General features: G+C 41.2%; 1 protein-coding gene and 1 long non-coding RNA gene across 2 annotated transcripts in view; both read right to left on the reverse strand.

Annotated features, from left to right (window-relative positions):
* Positions 1 to 2356: 2356 nt before the first annotated feature.
* On the reverse strand, positions 2357 to 3134 carry LOC124350902. Its single transcript, XR_006921261.1, has 3 exons — positions 2885 to 3134; positions 2487 to 2816; positions 2357 to 2420 (listed from the first exon to the last, which is right to left on the reverse strand). It is a non-coding gene; the product is annotated as an uncharacterized LOC124350902 (long non-coding RNA).
* Positions 3135 to 3603: 469 nt separating this feature from the next.
* Positions 3604 to 17138, reverse strand: part of LOC124350577 — a 51940-nt gene continuing 38405 nt past the window's right edge. Inside the window, exons 10-18 of the mRNA XM_046801346.1 lie at positions 13994 to 14161; positions 12659 to 12794; positions 7736 to 7959; positions 7534 to 7660; positions 7038 to 7167; positions 6884 to 6954; positions 5610 to 5791; positions 5109 to 5314; positions 3604 to 5029 (exon numbers count right to left, since the gene is read on the reverse strand). Of these exons, the coding sequence (XP_046657302.1) occupies positions 3952 to 5029; positions 5109 to 5314; positions 5610 to 5791; positions 6884 to 6954; positions 7038 to 7167; positions 7534 to 7660; positions 7736 to 7873 (1932 nt within the window). The 5' untranslated portion in view covers positions 7874 to 7959; positions 12659 to 12794; positions 13994 to 14161 and the 3' untranslated portion in view covers positions 3604 to 3951. The remainder of the gene's footprint in view (positions 5030 to 5108; positions 5315 to 5609; positions 5792 to 6883; positions 6955 to 7037; positions 7168 to 7533; positions 7661 to 7735; positions 7960 to 12658; positions 12795 to 13993; positions 14162 to 17138) is intronic.

Consider the following 17138-nt stretch of genomic DNA (forward strand, 5'->3'; position numbering starts at 1 on the left):
GAAATCCACGAGGCCGACCAGCGCGGCCCGTGCAAAGGAGCTAGGGGAGAACAAAGGCGTGGCAGACAACGGGTTAACTAACACAAACAACAACATATTAACAACAAATGATGATCCGCGCTGACATTTTGGCGATACCGGATATTTTTTAGTGTCCATCTTCTCGACGTGTCCTCTGCATTACCGGAATAAAGACAAAACAGTTGTTATTAAGTGAAATGCCAATAAAAGTTACATAATACAGATAGAAACAAAAGTCAGGTTTTTTGGCTCAAAGATTTGAAGATGCAATTTTTAAATCTTAAAATCAAGCTGGCAATATTAAGAATTGTAAACAGAACAAAGCTCACTTGCTAGTTTTTTTAAAAATTTCCGGAAGTATACCGGAAGTAACCACAGCGCCTCAACCATTGAGCTGTCGTCAAATTAAACCACATATTCGTGATCTCCATGAAATTTGGGGTCGATTAGGTGTGATTTAAACAAAATCCAAAATTTGGCCGAAATCGAGAATTTTCCTGAACTAGTTCAGGAAAATTCTGAAAACCGGAAGTACGAAAACGTACAAAAAGAAACATGAACTTTACCAAAAATTTGACGAGGATCACGAATATGTGGTTCTTTTGGTCCTCGAATGAATATTTACTGAACTACTGACTGAAATGAGCAAACCGGAAGTAGAAAAAAAATCTCATTATCAAAAATCTAACAAGTGAGCTTTGTTGGAGGAATAGTTATCGTCAGTTTCCACTAAATAATTTCCACACAACAGCTGCCGATACATGGTTAAAGAGATTTTAAAGTAACTGAAACTGACTGTTTTGACAGCTGACATTTATCGAAAAGCCATCTAGCGTTAGAAAAAAAACGTCAAAGTAACAATACGTTTGCGCGCAAGTAGGGTCTGATTTCGGAATTATTACACACACAAGTAAGTATACTACTAGGATAGATAATCTACGAAAATAAGTAAATTGTAGGGTACCTGGGCATAATCCCATGGTGAGTGACTGCAGGTGTGTAACAGCGGCACGGAAGCGACCACTAGCTGAAGTGTTCCAACTCGTCAGTGAAGTAAGACAAGTTGTATTTTTATGTACGAAGCGATGAAGCAGAAGCTAAATGAGCGGCGTACGTCGGGAAGATAAGTATTGAGCAGAACGTTGGTCATGGACAAAAGCCAGCGTTGGCTCAAGAATATCCGTGCTAGGACCACACGATTCCACAAAGAAACTGCGTGCTCTGTAAAAAAAATGTTTTACATTAATGAAAATATACAAATGAATAAAGCATATCAATCTTTACCTTTTCTAAGAAGCACACTGAAAAGTTCATAATGACGAACTGTAAAAATTGAATTCACAGCAATCAACAACATTACTCCTTATGTTGAGATAAATTTCCTGATGCTAAGGAAAGTGTCATGAAGTATTGCAGTAGCGTGGTGATAGATGGTTCACTTCACACTCTTCATGTCACTGAAACTCTAAGTGGAAATGGGACAAGGAAATTCTCTACGTTATTTAAAAATTTACACAAATTTACCTATAAGAAAAAATATAAGAAATAAAACTCTACCTATCTTTGAGCTGGGTTGCCTTCTTGACCAAAGTAAAAACAGCCATAACAACAAACATGCTGTTGCAGGGTACACCACCAAAATTGCGAAATTCAGAAAAGATCCTATGGTTCATAAGCGAGACATATGAAAATCTGAATTGTAATGGTTTGGTAGCAGTAATGGGGAAATACCTTATCCCAGCACATTTATATTCCATATGTACTCTTTAAACATGAGTTTTAGGTTTTTGACAGCATGAGGATCTAATGGATGGAAATTGACTGAGCACTAAGCCAACTTGTTGGAATGACTGACTGACAGTATGCATCTAGAATTTGAAGAAATAAGTTGGTACAGTATAAAAATAAGAGAACTAGGTTAAGATAAACCTACATCAAGTCTACATCAAACGTCTCAAAACTCAGTATTTGAACTTTTGAAGGACTGATCTTAACTTAAGATAGAGATAGCTACTTACAAAAAAACTTAAAAAGCTCATTTTATTTACTAAAACCTAGCATTCAATCCTTAGAAATGTACAAAGAACAAAGCTCACTTGCTACTTTTGAGTCAAAGACATAAGAACTCCTTTTGTAAATATTATAAAAATACCCGACAATAGTACTCCAGTGCCCAACAGCAGAACTCCACTACGCAAAATTCAATAGAACTCTTGAGTTTTTAATATTTTAAATGTCTGACAATAGAACTCCAACATAAATTATTCGTATGCCTTGAAAATAACAAAAGAATTTATTGGAGTTCTATTGACAGGTAGTGGAGTTCTATTGTAGGGCAACTTGTAAAGATTTCCAATTTTCCATAATCAACAGGAAGAAGAATCAGCTGCTTTAGTTAACTATAAGGGGGACTTCAACTAATTTTTAAAAATTTTAATCAAATCATGTTTTGAAGTACAATGTACCAATTTGTTTTGTTGGTGTTGTTTCACCAAGTCCTCCAGACGTCCAGAGTCGAGCTGACACTACTCAACACTGGGAAAGCTGAGAGACTGTACAACACCTCCCATCGTCGACACATCAGTGCACATGACTCTGCACTTATATACACCAGCACATGACATCCACATATACATGGATTCACATGTTTCATTAGTCATTTTGACATCAAACCATTGGCATGGGCAGGAAGAGAATAGGATAACTGTGGAGAGCTGAAATCCAAAATATGTGTAACAGGTCCCCATCAATGATCAAAGCAATGTTGAGTAGTTGTTGTCTTGTTGATATGAAACCTACACATTTCAAACCAAATAAGTCAAATTAACAAATGATGTAGAGTGTACTTTAGTAAATGAGTTACTTATGTTGTTGTTTGGATCGTACGGGTCAAACTATGTATAGAATTACAAATCAAAACTTGAGCACAATTGGCCATCAAATTCCCACACGTCTGTCTCCTTGACAGTTATAACGTATGATCCCCACGATTTCTACTTCCCGGATGCAGAGTATTTTATTCTTTTTCTATTCACAACAATGATTTATTAGTCTATTCAATTCAGGACTTCCACGAGGCGTAAATTTGTCCCTTACATCAATAGCAGACAAAGTCCAACGACTTAGACGACAAAGTCCAATTCTCGGGCGTTCTCGGCGTCCTAAATGAGTCAAACTGTCAAAACGACATATAGCGGTCGACAAGAGTACTGAACATTTCAACAAGTATCTTTCTTTAGTATGAGCTGGTGAGGTCAAACGAGAAATAATAACCAATGTTTCTCTTTAATTTTACATTTTCCTATTTTGTTCTTTGATAACGAGAAAATAATTAAATAAAAGTTGACACATAAAAACAACAATTACCCGCTCCGTAGCATCCGGTAGCATCGACATGATCAATATGACGCATCTACAATCGAGCAAATGTTTAAATACTCGACTGATTACAATAACCGGGTTAAATAGGTTCTCGAATCTCAATTACTAGCCAAATCATCAAAGAAATTTGGGCCACGGCAAACTAAGAAATATGTTAAACATTTCATTTCCTTCCCAAAATAATCAAAAATCGTACAAGTGGATTTCATTTCAGCGTTTTATTTTACATTTTCACTTTAGATGGAGTAAAATATTATGTACATTTAGTCAAATTACGCAAATACGTTTTCGTTCCGTGAAACAATAGTGTCAAATCGATCCACTCTGAAAGTAATGAAACGAAATAGCGGAGCTCACATCTCCATTTACTTTCGAATTAGTCTCTTATTGTAGACAAGCCTGGAAATTTATGATTTAACAGATCTTGAGGTATAAGAAGAGTGTCTTCGGCAAATGATCACAATCGTTTCACAGAAAAATTTGTACTTGTCAATTATGGGTTATCGGACTCGTACGTCGGTTTAACATCACACTTGATAGGATGTCAAGTTAAGATGAAAGGCATAGGGTGTTTTTCTGATAAGCATAGGAGCTACAACCTCGCAATCCCCTTAAAATGTCCGTCAGATTTTCAAGACCGAGTAGGTATCCGTTGTCGGGTCCCCAGTGGACCCGTTCGTCCAGTCCCAGGTAACCGGAGAAAGTTGTGTGGGCGAAATCGATCATGCGGACATCGACGCAGTCCGACCAGCAGTTATTGTCCAGCTTGCTGCTGCTGGCAGCAGCATCGAGCAGCACTTGTTTCTTGTCTTCATCCATCACTCGCCGTTTCTTCTGCGTTTGGCTTCCGCCGGCAGCGTCGCTAAACTCTTCGGTCCGGCTGACTTCCAACACGGGCGTCAGTTCGCCCTCATCTTCGCCGGGCGGTGATCCGGACAGTTCCGTCGGTTGAGAAAGATGCTGCTGACCATCCAGGTGATGTTGCCAAGTCATGTCACTTTCGCTGTCCTCCTCGCTGTCCGTGTAGCTGATGGTAGCCGATCGCTTCAATACTGTCGTCTTCTTCCCTTGCGGATGGCCGGCCAGTGAGTAGAGTCCACTGTCGGTGCTGTCGGCCGAGTTGTCAGCACATTCGTAGCCCGTCGAATTCGTCCTGGCAGGCGCTGAATGCCGCAACAGTCTCTTGAAATGGATCCCAGCTTGATAGCCACTAACACTCGTCCAGCTGCTATAGTCGCTGGTGCTCGAAGATGAAGAGCTTTGATCCATCATGTAGCATTCCAGTCCGCTGTCCACCGATTGTGTTGGGCTCGTACTGAACGACTGGGTCTCACAGCAGCTGTCCGTCAAAAAGTATTCGCTCGACGTGTCTGCGATGGACAGCGAGTCGAAATCCAGTTTGGGTTGCTGCAGGCCGGAAACTTTCTGACGTTTCAGCGATTGCGAGTCACAAGTGAGCCTGTTATCCGGATTGTAACTTGGATGGTCATCGTCGCGTATCCTATCCAGCTCGCAATCAGAGTCGGATCGTCGGCCATTTCCCGCATCCGGATTGAGGAAGTAGAGGTCCGGATGGGATAGAAATTCAGGATTTTCGTCGCATCCTTCGTAGACAATCAACAAGGAACTGCATCGCGGGGAATAACAAATAGCAGATCAATTAGCATATTGGTGCTTTGCCATCACTGCCACAATTGGCTCCTTACCTCGAATAGAAACGAAACGTTTCCTGCTTTTCGACGGCCAAGCGAAGTAGCCGGAGTCGATCGAGAATGGCGTCGATAATTTCAGAACGTCGAGATCCGCCGCTGGCGAAAAACTGGACCAGCGCCCTGCGTAGTCCGTCAGCGTCCAACCGCCGGCCAAAATATTTGTCTCTGCTAACGAAGTTTCCCGTCGTCGCATCGTATACCTGAACGAAGAAAACAATAATTTACATTAATTTAGTTATTACATCCACATGGCTATATTTTTGATAAAAATAGAAATTGAAGGACAAAAATAGAATTGGGCAAAGCCGGGCTTAATTGTCATCTACTAAATTATGTCCGTCAGGAAATAAAGGTTGTTGTTCATTAAATAATTCTTCCACGATTCAAAAATGGCGCCAAGTTTAAGAACAAATACATAACACTTGAAACAGTGTGGGGTTTGTTTAGGAGGTTGAAAGGATCACAAAATAAAATAATTAACAATTTGATACATACCTTCATGCCGCATAGACGGAGTCCGAGCGAGGCGGAAGTGCTGGCTGCGCACTTGGCCATCTGCCGGGTGCGTTTCTCGGCGGAAGCGTCGTCGCCGTGCTGCCTGGTGCCCATCTTCAAGTCCAGCACGCACGGATTCTGGAATTTGGACGCCGATGCCACATTTTCCAGCATCATGAAAACTGTAGAATAAAGAAAAAAAGAATAATTAAATAAACGGGCAGAATTATTCACGACAAAAATAGGAAAACCAATTCATTTTTCTAAATTCGGGATATTATTTCGCTGAATCAGTAACCTTCAATTATTTCTATTCCGGCCGCGTGATTTTTTTCTTTGAGACCTAGCCAATACTGGATTAGGAAACGAAGCCGTTAATGAGCCACTTTTGCACACGTTCACACCCACGCCATCCTGTGCCGCCTTTCCAAACGTCATGGCCTTGCAGGCGATCCGGCGGAATTTTTCAATGTCGACACCCCCGCCCACCCGCGCGCTATTCGAATGACAGAGGCTCATTACAAGTTGCGCCAAGAGCAATAAATTCTAAAACATCATCCACCACCATCAAGAAAAGACCTTGATGTGGTGAGAAAAAAGAAAAAGAACTGAAACACTCGGCCAAGGACAAGCAATTCACAGATTTCACCCACTCTCTCCTTTTTGCCACGCAATTTGCAACTCGGATTCTTCTTCCTCGTTCAAATCACGGCCAATTGCCTCACGTTCCACAGCCGACGGCCAATGTATATCTCCCAAGGTCCTAGCTAAACTTCTATTCCTATTCTAGTCTGTGATCATTTCCTTTCAACTTGTTTACATTTCCTGTTTGATTAAATTATTTGGAGAAGAAATTCTTGGAAATCATAATAATTAGCTAGTCCTTGTCCTCCGTCCGGCTACAGCCGGATCTACAGATTTACGGACGTTTGGACAAGTCACATAGAAATCGCTATATACGGTTCGTTTAACAGCGTCCAGCAATTTCTCAACTCAGTTCCCGTCTAGTAACTGTGGCGTGCAAAAAAAAAAAAAAACAGAAAATCCCTACACAGACAAAATCACGAAACTGGCGACTACCCAAACTTCAAACGCAAATACAATTTCTTTTTAAATCATCCAAGAAGAAAGTCTGAGCTTGCACGAGATTCTAGCCACGGATGGGGGACCACTGGATCGAAACGACAGACGTCCGGCAGAAGCGATAAGAATGGATACATTCACTTCTACGAAAATAAACTGAAATTCAAAGAGTAGACTGGCCAGACACTCACATTGAGATGATCCATCAGTGTAGGTGTGGGCCGGATGATAGGAAATGGCTTCATGGCCAGCCAGGGATATCCTGCGCTCAAAAGAGATTATAATAAATTAAATTTGAGTCGTCGATGATTGGGGTGGGTGGAAAAGGTTTTAAGGGTTTTGTACCTCAACGGGGCGTCGTGTCGGCGGTTATGGTGCGACGAAATTTCCGAATGTTCGGCCGTGACGCTGATCTCATCAATGGCGAATCGCCTCCAGTATTGGCGGCCTTCTTGGTACCACGTCTGAATCACACCTGAGTCATCCACAATCAGAAAAAAAATTAAGTTAAAAAAAAATTGTTTCGTGATATGATATGATTAAGGTTATAAGAAGCAATTAGATTTCGGTAACTCTCGCGAAAAACCCATAACATTAATTTGCTTTGCTGGCGCCCTCCCAGCGTTGTTTACTTATACCTGTCAGCAATTTACTTCATTCGCAACTATAGTGATTTATTCAGTTTCCAGCTATAAATAAGCCTTTTAAACACCTGGCGCAAAGATTTATATCTAATTTCAAAAGTACTACTATTTTATTTGTTAAGCGACGAATCTAGTCGTTAGGCTACTGTGTAACATGATTTCTATTCTTCTGTTTCGTCTCGTTAATTCTATTATACCTTTGCATTTTGGCGTGAAGGTGCGGATGTCCGGCGGAGCGTTCAGGTAGAAACTCAACTCCCGCGGGATCAAAGGCTTGCAGACGGTGGATTGATCCAGCTGCAGGAACTGGGTGTGGCCTCCCACCTAATTCAAACAAGAGCAAAGAAATTCGATTAGCAAATATAATTCATCTTCCAGTGCTCATTTAAAGGAACTCACCTGATGACAGAAAGGACGGAGGAGTGGGCAAGGATCAGCCGGAAGAGGGGGCGGCTCCATCTGATTATTCACTTCCGGCCGATAACTGGACGGCTCCTCTTGGAATTTACACTTTTTGGCGTTGCGCTGGACTTGCATTGCTGTCGATTATTGATCCTGGTTGTTTCCCGAGTGATTCACGACAACTGCTGACTTCTTCTTCTCCGTCCAGCAGACCATTCCAACTATAAATATACAACAATACAAACAATACAATACATGTGTCGACTGCGCTCGTTTCAACAAAGACGATAGTTCTTTGTCCTGCCAATATTCCCAGTCGCAGTGAGTCACCAGTCAAAGTTGGTTCGCCCATCTGATACATACACACACCCAACTATTTTCTATACTTTCACCTAATCTGCAAGTCTTACATGTGCCAAGAAAATTCCAACAACAAAAATAAGTAGATTCGCATCAAAACATTTCGAGGAGCCAACACGTTCCATTCCCAAACAAACACGTGCGGTTCTCATAATATAACGCTGTCTGCACATGATGCCGATTGGCGACACACGACAGCTAATAGAAAAGATAAGACAAGAAGCCCTCCGAGTCAAAAGGGAACCAGAGGTCAATGACGTCATCGCCAGTTACGTGTATTTTTAATGGGAAAAAAAAACAAAAATCCCGCAGTCACGTTTTCCAACAGAGAATAGGCCACGTGACAAGACTTATATACTCTCCCAACTTTTGCCCAAATGCTAATGGAATCCTAGCCGTCGAAAAAAAGTTTCACCATTTCGCCAAAACACAAAAGAAACGCTTTCAATTCTTTGCGAGTTCTCTCTCCCCCGTTGTTCTCCGAGTGAATAGAAATCGTGATTTATATTGTATGCAAAGCAGCAGGGAGAGAGTCGGAACTACTGGCGTTTTCTGCTGGCAATTCCTTTTATCAAATGGACAGGAAGGATTATGTGATAAACAGATGAGAGCTGGCGATGAAAAAGAATTAAGAAGAGACCTCATTCAAAATTACTTTTCTTGAAATGTTATAAATAAATCAAGGCGGCGGTGGAGGGCGGATGTTCTATTTTCTTCCGTGTTGCCATGGCGACGCTCCCCACCCTACAGCACGGCTCGATTGCATTGAGAAGGTGAACAGAGCGCGGCACAGTTGCATTGATTTGAAAAAGGAAAGTCGCAATTGTTGCACAGTTGCGGCGGCCTTGATCGGAAATTGGAGATGAATGAAGAAGAGGTTTTTCTTTTGAAAAGTGAACAACAAAAAGGAATCGATCGGTATAGCCATCAGAAATCGATAGCCAATGGCAATTGCGTGATGTCCGCTAGAAATCACGGTCAAGGATGTGTGAAGTGACGGTCTCTTTTTTGTCTTCAAATCAGGGCGGATTTTGTTTGCGTTTGGCCAATAAAAACAAGCTCGTGAAAGTGATCAAGACAGCCAAATGACCAGCAGAGAGCGGATAGAGGTTAGACACGAGCTCAGCTATAAAACGGCCATCCAACAGCATATTTCCCCCCGAAAAAAACAAACAAACTAAAACGTCCAAACGAAGGAGATTTTTAAAGAAAGGAACGTGAGAACGGAATGTGTGTACTCAATTCCACGGCCAACGAACCCCCTCAGCCGTGCTCTGTATTCCCAAATGATTTTATAAGAAAAAAGGACATTTTTTATTACCTTGTGAAAATCGTAGAAGGCCAGCACAAGTCACTAACGACTCCCCCGACTAAATTTAATCTGCCAGAAATCAAAGGGCAGAGCTCGAAAAAACCAACAGCACTTTCACTTGTCTAATGTCGGTCGAATATTCACGGCAAGTTGCTCTGCTGCAGCAATGGCGTAACGCTCACAGTGAGAATTAGAGCTACACACGACACCGTGAATGTTACAAAGAAATAATGGGGGGGAGTTGCTGCTGGGTCTTCCCGCGTCCTGTTGCCAACCAGAGTGAACAGTGACGTCACGTATGTAACGTGTGGCCGAACGGGAACCACGCGAAACGGCACGAACTTGCTACTATTTCTTTGTTTTCTAGATGGAAAAGCCCCGGTCAAGGGCCGAGAAACATGCACACACACAAAGGAAGAGATGAAACAAAGTGTGTCTACACTCACATTTTTTTAGGGTCATCGAAGATGCTTCGAACTCGATGCGAAATGAAGAGTGCGTCGAATTCGGAGGGGTATTGCTTCGAAACAGGAAGACCCCTTCTTCGAAGACCTATCAACTAACATTCGATGCTAGTATTCGTTGACCCCTTCGATGCATTGGTCGAAGATGGGTCTTCGAATATCGGATTTTTGAAATCCCCTTCCGATAAGCGGGGTTCTTTCATGCAGCGATATACCAAAAATGAAATAGATTTGAATGGGTTGTTCGATCTGTATTGATTATTGATACACAGACACAGAAAGAGACTATACACGGACTCGTTTCTTTATCTATACTGATTTAAAAAATATATCGAAATAAATTAAAAGTTTTGCAATGAAAACATGATGAAAATCTTAACTAAAAAATCTTTGGGGACACTGGTTTCGGTTGGCACTGGTCTTCATTCTGTTTCCTCTCTTGAATTGACATTAAACATATTTAATGTGTTTGTCAACAAATGCCTATACAAACAATGTTGTTGTTACTTGTGAAACAATAGAAAGGATAAGGTATTAAATCTGTTTTCTCAGCTCACATTGAATCTTGCAGATGCATCCTATTCAAAGTATCGGCTACTTACATCTGAATACTGTTTGTCAATATCTGCCTGTTTAATTAAATATAATTATTTACTGAGCAAATGAAGTATGTAAGCTAGAAAAAAGTATTAAATCTATTGGCTCAACTCATGGAATGTGGTAGATGAATCCTATTTCAAGTATTGGGCATCTCAAATGTGAACATCAATATCGATCAATATCTGCCTGCATTAATATAAATAAAATGTAATTATGCACTAAACAAATAAAGTATATGAGCTAGAGGGAGATATTACTTGCTGTTCCTGCTTGTTGAACATGAGAGATGCATCTCTCAAGAAATAAGATGCATGCATGATAGTTTCAGTATCGTGCTGAACCTCTTGAGTCAAAAGTCAGCCATATATGAAGTTGCCTAATAGTAAGCAAGTTATGATTAAAAATTTATGGGGAAATAACTGATCTCTTATACCTGTATGTATCATTATTACTGGTAGCTCAAACAAAATCACAGCCCAAAATCAAAACCGCAACCGCAAAACTGAAACGTAGTTGGCATTTTGATGCAAATTTGACACAGAGACTTTATGTGTCCAACAACACTTGATGAACTCTTTATATGAAAACTTGTTTAAGAGGCTATTTTGGATAAAACATAGACTAGATGTCTTTAAAAAATAACATAAATTCGAAACACAGTCAGGAGAATTGTATACAAACGACACAGACGCCCTAACAAACACTAAGATTGGCTTGCTATGTTGCCAGATGTAACGATATACGAATGAAGCCTCTTGGCACCGAATTTCGAATACGTTTAACTGTTCGAGTGACCTATTCGAAATCTCGAGTACGTCCAAGGCTAGTTCTGCGTACTCGAAGAGGTAACCGAAGGGTTTATGTAATAGCTCGTTTCGTAGCATAGGGATCTACGAATTAGTGGCCTCCCTTCGAAGCTCGAACTTGGTGCTACGAAGCCTTCGACGCATGCGATGGTCATCGAAAGGGTCTCCGAAGCGACTATCCACTTCCTTCGGTGACCTTACAAAATGTGATTGTCGTTTCGAAGCATAGGGGATCTACGAACTAGGGGGCCTCCCTTCGAAGCTCGAGCATGGTGCTACGAAGCCTTCGACGCATGCGATGGTCATCGAAAGGGTCTCCGAAGCGACTATCCACTTCCTTCGGTGACCCTAAAAAATTGTGAGTGTAGAGCGTTTGGGCGGGAGCAGAGATACGAGTGTACCGTACCGGACGACAGGCGGACTGCGACTGAATCCAACGTCCAACGAGAAACTATACCAGCCCAGTCACAGCCCACCCCACCACCACCCACTTGCCATTCGTGCCTGAGAAACCCCCCCTACAATCACGTTGAGCACTAGATCCCGCGGAATTTTATTTTTTCTTTCCACTGATGGGGGAGGAGCTTTCCAGACGAACTGGCGAGATCGCCGTTTGCCTCCCATTGGTCGGAGGAGAGGGGCTCGGTTGGGTCACATGATCTTAAGAGTCTATCTGATCCCGATTGACGTCACATAATCGCTCGCTCTCTCTCTCCCTCGAAAAACTGTGTTGTGCATGTGAAATTCAATGTGGTGCTGCGAACGCTATTAAAAACTGGTACAAACGAGAGCCCCCGTCATCCCGTTTTCTCACAGACGAACGCCTCCCATTTCTCTGTGTGGGGGGCTATTACTATATCTACACAACAACTTGTTTTTCGTCTTGTTTTGGCGTCTGTGCCAGATAGCGCTGTTATAATACGATGATGTTGTTGTTGTTGTTATTGTCGTCGATTTTCTTTCAGATATTTTAAAAGCCTTAAACGAATAGACGTCAGAGATAAGCCATTGACATTTTTCTGATCCGATCCCGTCGTATGGTAATCCGATCGATCGCTGAAACGGCTGAAACGAATTTTTTAAAATGAATCGTCTAATAGATGGCGATTAAAGGAATAAATTTTTAAACGAATAGTCCCCCCCCCCACCAACCTATACGAAATAGGAGAATTTAAAAATGCGCTGGGACGGAATTCATGGGAATAAGGCTCGTCTCCATTTTCAAATGTTCGAAGGCTGAAAAATGAAAATCAGGCAATTTCGTTGTTCTCTCTCTTTCTTTCGTTTTTTAAACGACGTTCGAGAGACGAAAAGTGGGTCAGGCCACATTCAATCAAACCGCGAGGCGGCAGCACAGTTAATTCATTTACTCGCTTACTCGATCCAGCGCAGCGCCAAGCAACCGGCACGAAACTTCCGTCACGGTGGGCACTGAAAGATTCACGTCCGACAAGTTGACGGGACACGAGCAGGAGGGTAGAAGAACAGCTGGGCGAGACAAGGATCGATCCAACCTTGAGAAAAACAGACAGACAAATTATACTAGACCCCCACTTTCAATTGTTGTCAACGGGCGATTTATTTTCTTTTTGAAAAGAAAGAAAAGGCGGGAAACGATTTTGAAAAATTTGCGCTGGGATTTTCGTTCGGGTTCTATTATGTGACGGGAATAATGAAAGCCCACAATAACCAAGGTAGATTTAAAAATCTAAAAAATTGACATTCACGGACAGTCACGTTGCACCTTACTATTCCAGTCTCTACTGATTAGAGAGAACCACACAGACTTGTCAAAATAATCATTCCTGTTGGCGGTGGTTACGAATGATATAATTTTCTACTGGTTGACCTCCGCTGTTGATAACCATTTTCTGTATTTTTGATACGTGCGTCTGCATTTTTCACATCAACTGCCTGGACTCGTGCCTGGTAAAAAGGTTTGAACCGGAAAAATGGGGCTGAGAATGTAAATAATAATAACGGCGGTCGAGAAATAAGGCGGCCAGCTGAGCAAACAAACTCGCGCAGCACGCACAGCAGACAAATGCACAGAAAAAAACAGCTGATTGAAGTCGTCGCTGTGACAAAGAGGGGGGGTTATTCGGTACGACGTTTGACAACAGACATCAATCGACAAGAAGAAAAAGAAAAATGAAATGATTTGCGCTCTCTTCTTTTCACGTACATACAAAACCAGCCGAAACCCTTTCAAGCAGAAAAATTGAGGGCAAGGATGAATACGGGAAGAAAAGAAATAATTGCTGATTTTTGTGCAATTGGTTTTTCCGTAGAGATATAATAATGACTGTTTTATATCATTCTTTGGCGAGTTCGAAGTCCTCACGAAGCTGCTTGTCTGTTTCCTATTCACCTTGGACATTGCACCGTGTTTTTCCCCCCATTTCGACACCTATTGTTGTTGTTTCAGATATCCGGTTTGCATTAGCCGGACAGTATAGAATATGGACAAGGCTATACCTATGCTCGCAAACACCTCGGGGACAAAAACAACAGCAACATAAGAAAAGACCTTGGCCAATTGAAATGGCAACGGAGCGCAACACGCATAGCGGATGTAAAGAATCCGCACAATCCGGCCGGCATTCGGGATTCAAAAGAAAGCCCTTGAAAAGCCCTAAGTTTGAATAAATTATATCACGCCGAGTCGACGTTTGGGTTACGGGAAAGAATACGCACAGTGGAAAAGAGTTACCGGCAGCGTATTGATCCGATGAGAAGTTTCGACTTGGTGTCAACCAATCGCAGAGGAGGAGCATATAAGACGCTCGAGGTAATACAAAGGGGAGCGAGCGAGTCCTTTCCCGGTGTCGGTTGAAATTCAGCAATTCTCCGCGATGGTGGCTAGCAGCCAGCTGACGGACTGGACAAAAATTAAAAAAAGAAAATTCAGTTAAGAAAACCGTTACTGGACAAAACAAAAATAATAATAAAAGATGGACGGTCAAATTGCTCGACAAAGTCTGTGTCAGCTGTGTGAGTTTATAGTTGTGCGCTGGACATTTGCAGCTGACACGAAAACTACATTGTAAAACAAAGAAAGAAGTTAACCCCCCACAGTAAATTCCCGAGGGTTGACAGTCTGTTCAGCAGTTTTTACTCGCCCCCATCAAACGGATAACTGCTGCACGCATATAAAAACAGAGAAGAAACTGCTGCAGCTGTCAGAAGTAAAAAGAATAAAGGGGGGTATACTACTATTGACTATTGACTTGGAAACGCAAACAATGACACACAAGAGAATTTGCAGAATGATTCCGTAAGTCTTGGAATGACAATGTTGTCTTTGATATTACACTAGACGGCGGCTGCTGGAACTGGATAAGGAAACTAGCAGGCAGCCAGCACGAACTGGGTATACGCTGCGGACACGTTAACCCTCGACTACGCACCCAACTGCCTGTTTCAACACGTCCCTAACTCGTCGTTCACCATCCAATCATCTGCTCATCGAAAGGATTGAGCTCTTGAAGTCTGCGATCTCTGTTGATTCGAATCAGGTTATGTGTTTTGTTTTTCCTCCTCCATTAGAAGAGGATGGTTAAGGAGTTTCCTCCCTTTCGGGACTCAGGGCGAACGCGGGACTGGTGAGGCAGAAGAGGACATGTGCCCTTTGCAATTAAGCGTATTCCATCAGACTTTCAATCACGCAACGCTCCACGTGTCCTTAATCACATGACAAATCTTTTTTTTTCTTTACTCGAGAAACTAAAATTGCAAATTGGCTTATTCACTCTTTTCCGCTGTCAACTCTAAATAAATAAGCAATTCGTGCTTTGCGAACTCTATTTCGTTTCCCTGTCAATAACTCAAATATAAAATCCCCACCAATTTATCAATCCGAGGCTTATTAAGAATCTCGTTCAGTTTGATGCGCATCGCAAATTGATTGGCCAAAGCAGGTAGGAATTCGTATGGGGCAATCGTCAGTTATTTCATTAAGCAAATATTTAATTGAATGAATTTTTTTTATTCTGCTTTTGGACGGTTTGATATTTATTTTTTAACTTTATTGTTACTCTCCAGTGACTGCGCGTAAGATGTCAAATGTGAATTTGACATAGGTGCGTTATTCAAAAATTACAACGACGGAGACAGTAATATTCAACATTAAATGTTGTTGATGCCTCCGGTGGCACTCGCCTTGGTGAGGTACCATTGCGAGCGCCACGACCTCAACTTGTACAGGATTCGTTGAGAAGGACTTTGGCTAGGATAACTAGTCGGATGTCAATTAAAAGCAACATCAAGAGCTAATCTGAACTTTCTAAATTGCGACTGTGGCGACTGAAGATTAAACTACTCGAGGTTCACCTAACGTTGGCGTCTCTGCTGCAGTAATTACAATTAGAAACTCTAGTTGCACTACTTAGATTTAAGATCTGATTATGACAAATCGTGAACGACCTTGTGATCATTCAAGTTCATCGGTTGAAATAATAGAATTTTTTAAAATACGAAAAGAAACAAAAGCAACAAAATAATAATAATGTTGCGAGAAAATGAAGATACCAATCGTGGCTACATCACAATTAACGTGATTTAACTGGGTTTCATGGCTGTGGGAACTGACGGAGATCGTGACGCAACATTTTGAATATTCAGATTCTCAATTCAATTGTGTTCGATTATCGCTAGAGGGCTAGGACCGCATTATTAACACACTAATCAATTTTGTCATCAGACTTCGACAATAAAAAAAACATTAATGATTGGAAAAGAATTGATTACAATCGCTAGAATCCTTCTCCCAAATTTGTTAGTCATGCAAGTATGTGCTATTCCGGAAAATGAACATTATCAAGGCATTGGCGGTGAAGTGCGTCAAGTTAATTTTTTTCGTCGTCGTTTCCGACAAATGAACTTCACATTCGAAATGTACGCAACCCTTTCGTCTGCCATGTTGCAGGATTGATATGTTCATAAAAGCTATTTTATATTAGTTAGAATACTAGACCGCACTCGCCTTCGGATTGTCGATGTAACACCCTAATAATTTTGGCATTACACGGATTATTAGTAGCATGCAATCCGATTGTGCTGTGTCATTACATTAAAAAGAATTAAACTAAATATTTATAAAATGCGGATCGTAAAAAACCAACGGTAAAAGTTGCGCATTTCAAAGAAAAATAGCGTCGTACAAACGTGACTAATACTAATAAAATTCACACGAACTGTTGCAGCTTAAATTATGTCACAGTGTTCATTAAAAAAATTTGACGTTTTTGAATTAACAGTGTTCATGCAATCAGGAACACATGGGAATTTCAAAATTACGTCATTCCAAGCCCAGTGTTCTTCCACATTCTGTTGTCTTTCCGCGCCAAAGAAAAATCTAAACTGCAATCAAAAACATGATTGGAGAAGAATTGATTATAATCGCTAGAGTCCTTCTCCAAAAATTATTAACCACTCAAGTATGGGCGCTTACGTAAAATGAACATTTTCAAGTCATATGCGGTGAAGTTCGTTAAGTAAAATTATTTCGTCATCGTCTGCGTCGAATGAAATTGGCGATCGAAATACACCCAGCTATTTCGTCAGCTGGATATGCAGGCATGACATGTTTAAACACCTAATTCATATTGCTTCGATTAACCCTCACTCGCAGTCAGAATTTAAGTTAAATCATTAATAAAAGATACCTCTATCCTATATAAAATCTTTAAACAAAAGTTCTGTACACGTTATGTCTTGAAATTTAACAAATTAAGTATCAAATAAATTAAAATGCTCACTGCAATAAACCACTACTGAAACTTGAGCAATTCGAAGAAAAAGAGCCGCTATACATGCGTTACTAGAACGAATAAAATTAACACGAGCTATTACAGCTT

The sequence above is a fragment of the Daphnia pulicaria genome, chromosome 7, assembly GCF_021234035.1.
Source record: "Daphnia pulicaria isolate SC F1-1A chromosome 7, SC_F0-13Bv2, whole genome shotgun sequence".
Taxonomy (NCBI): Eukaryota; Metazoa; Arthropoda; class Branchiopoda; order Diplostraca; family Daphniidae; genus Daphnia; species Daphnia pulicaria.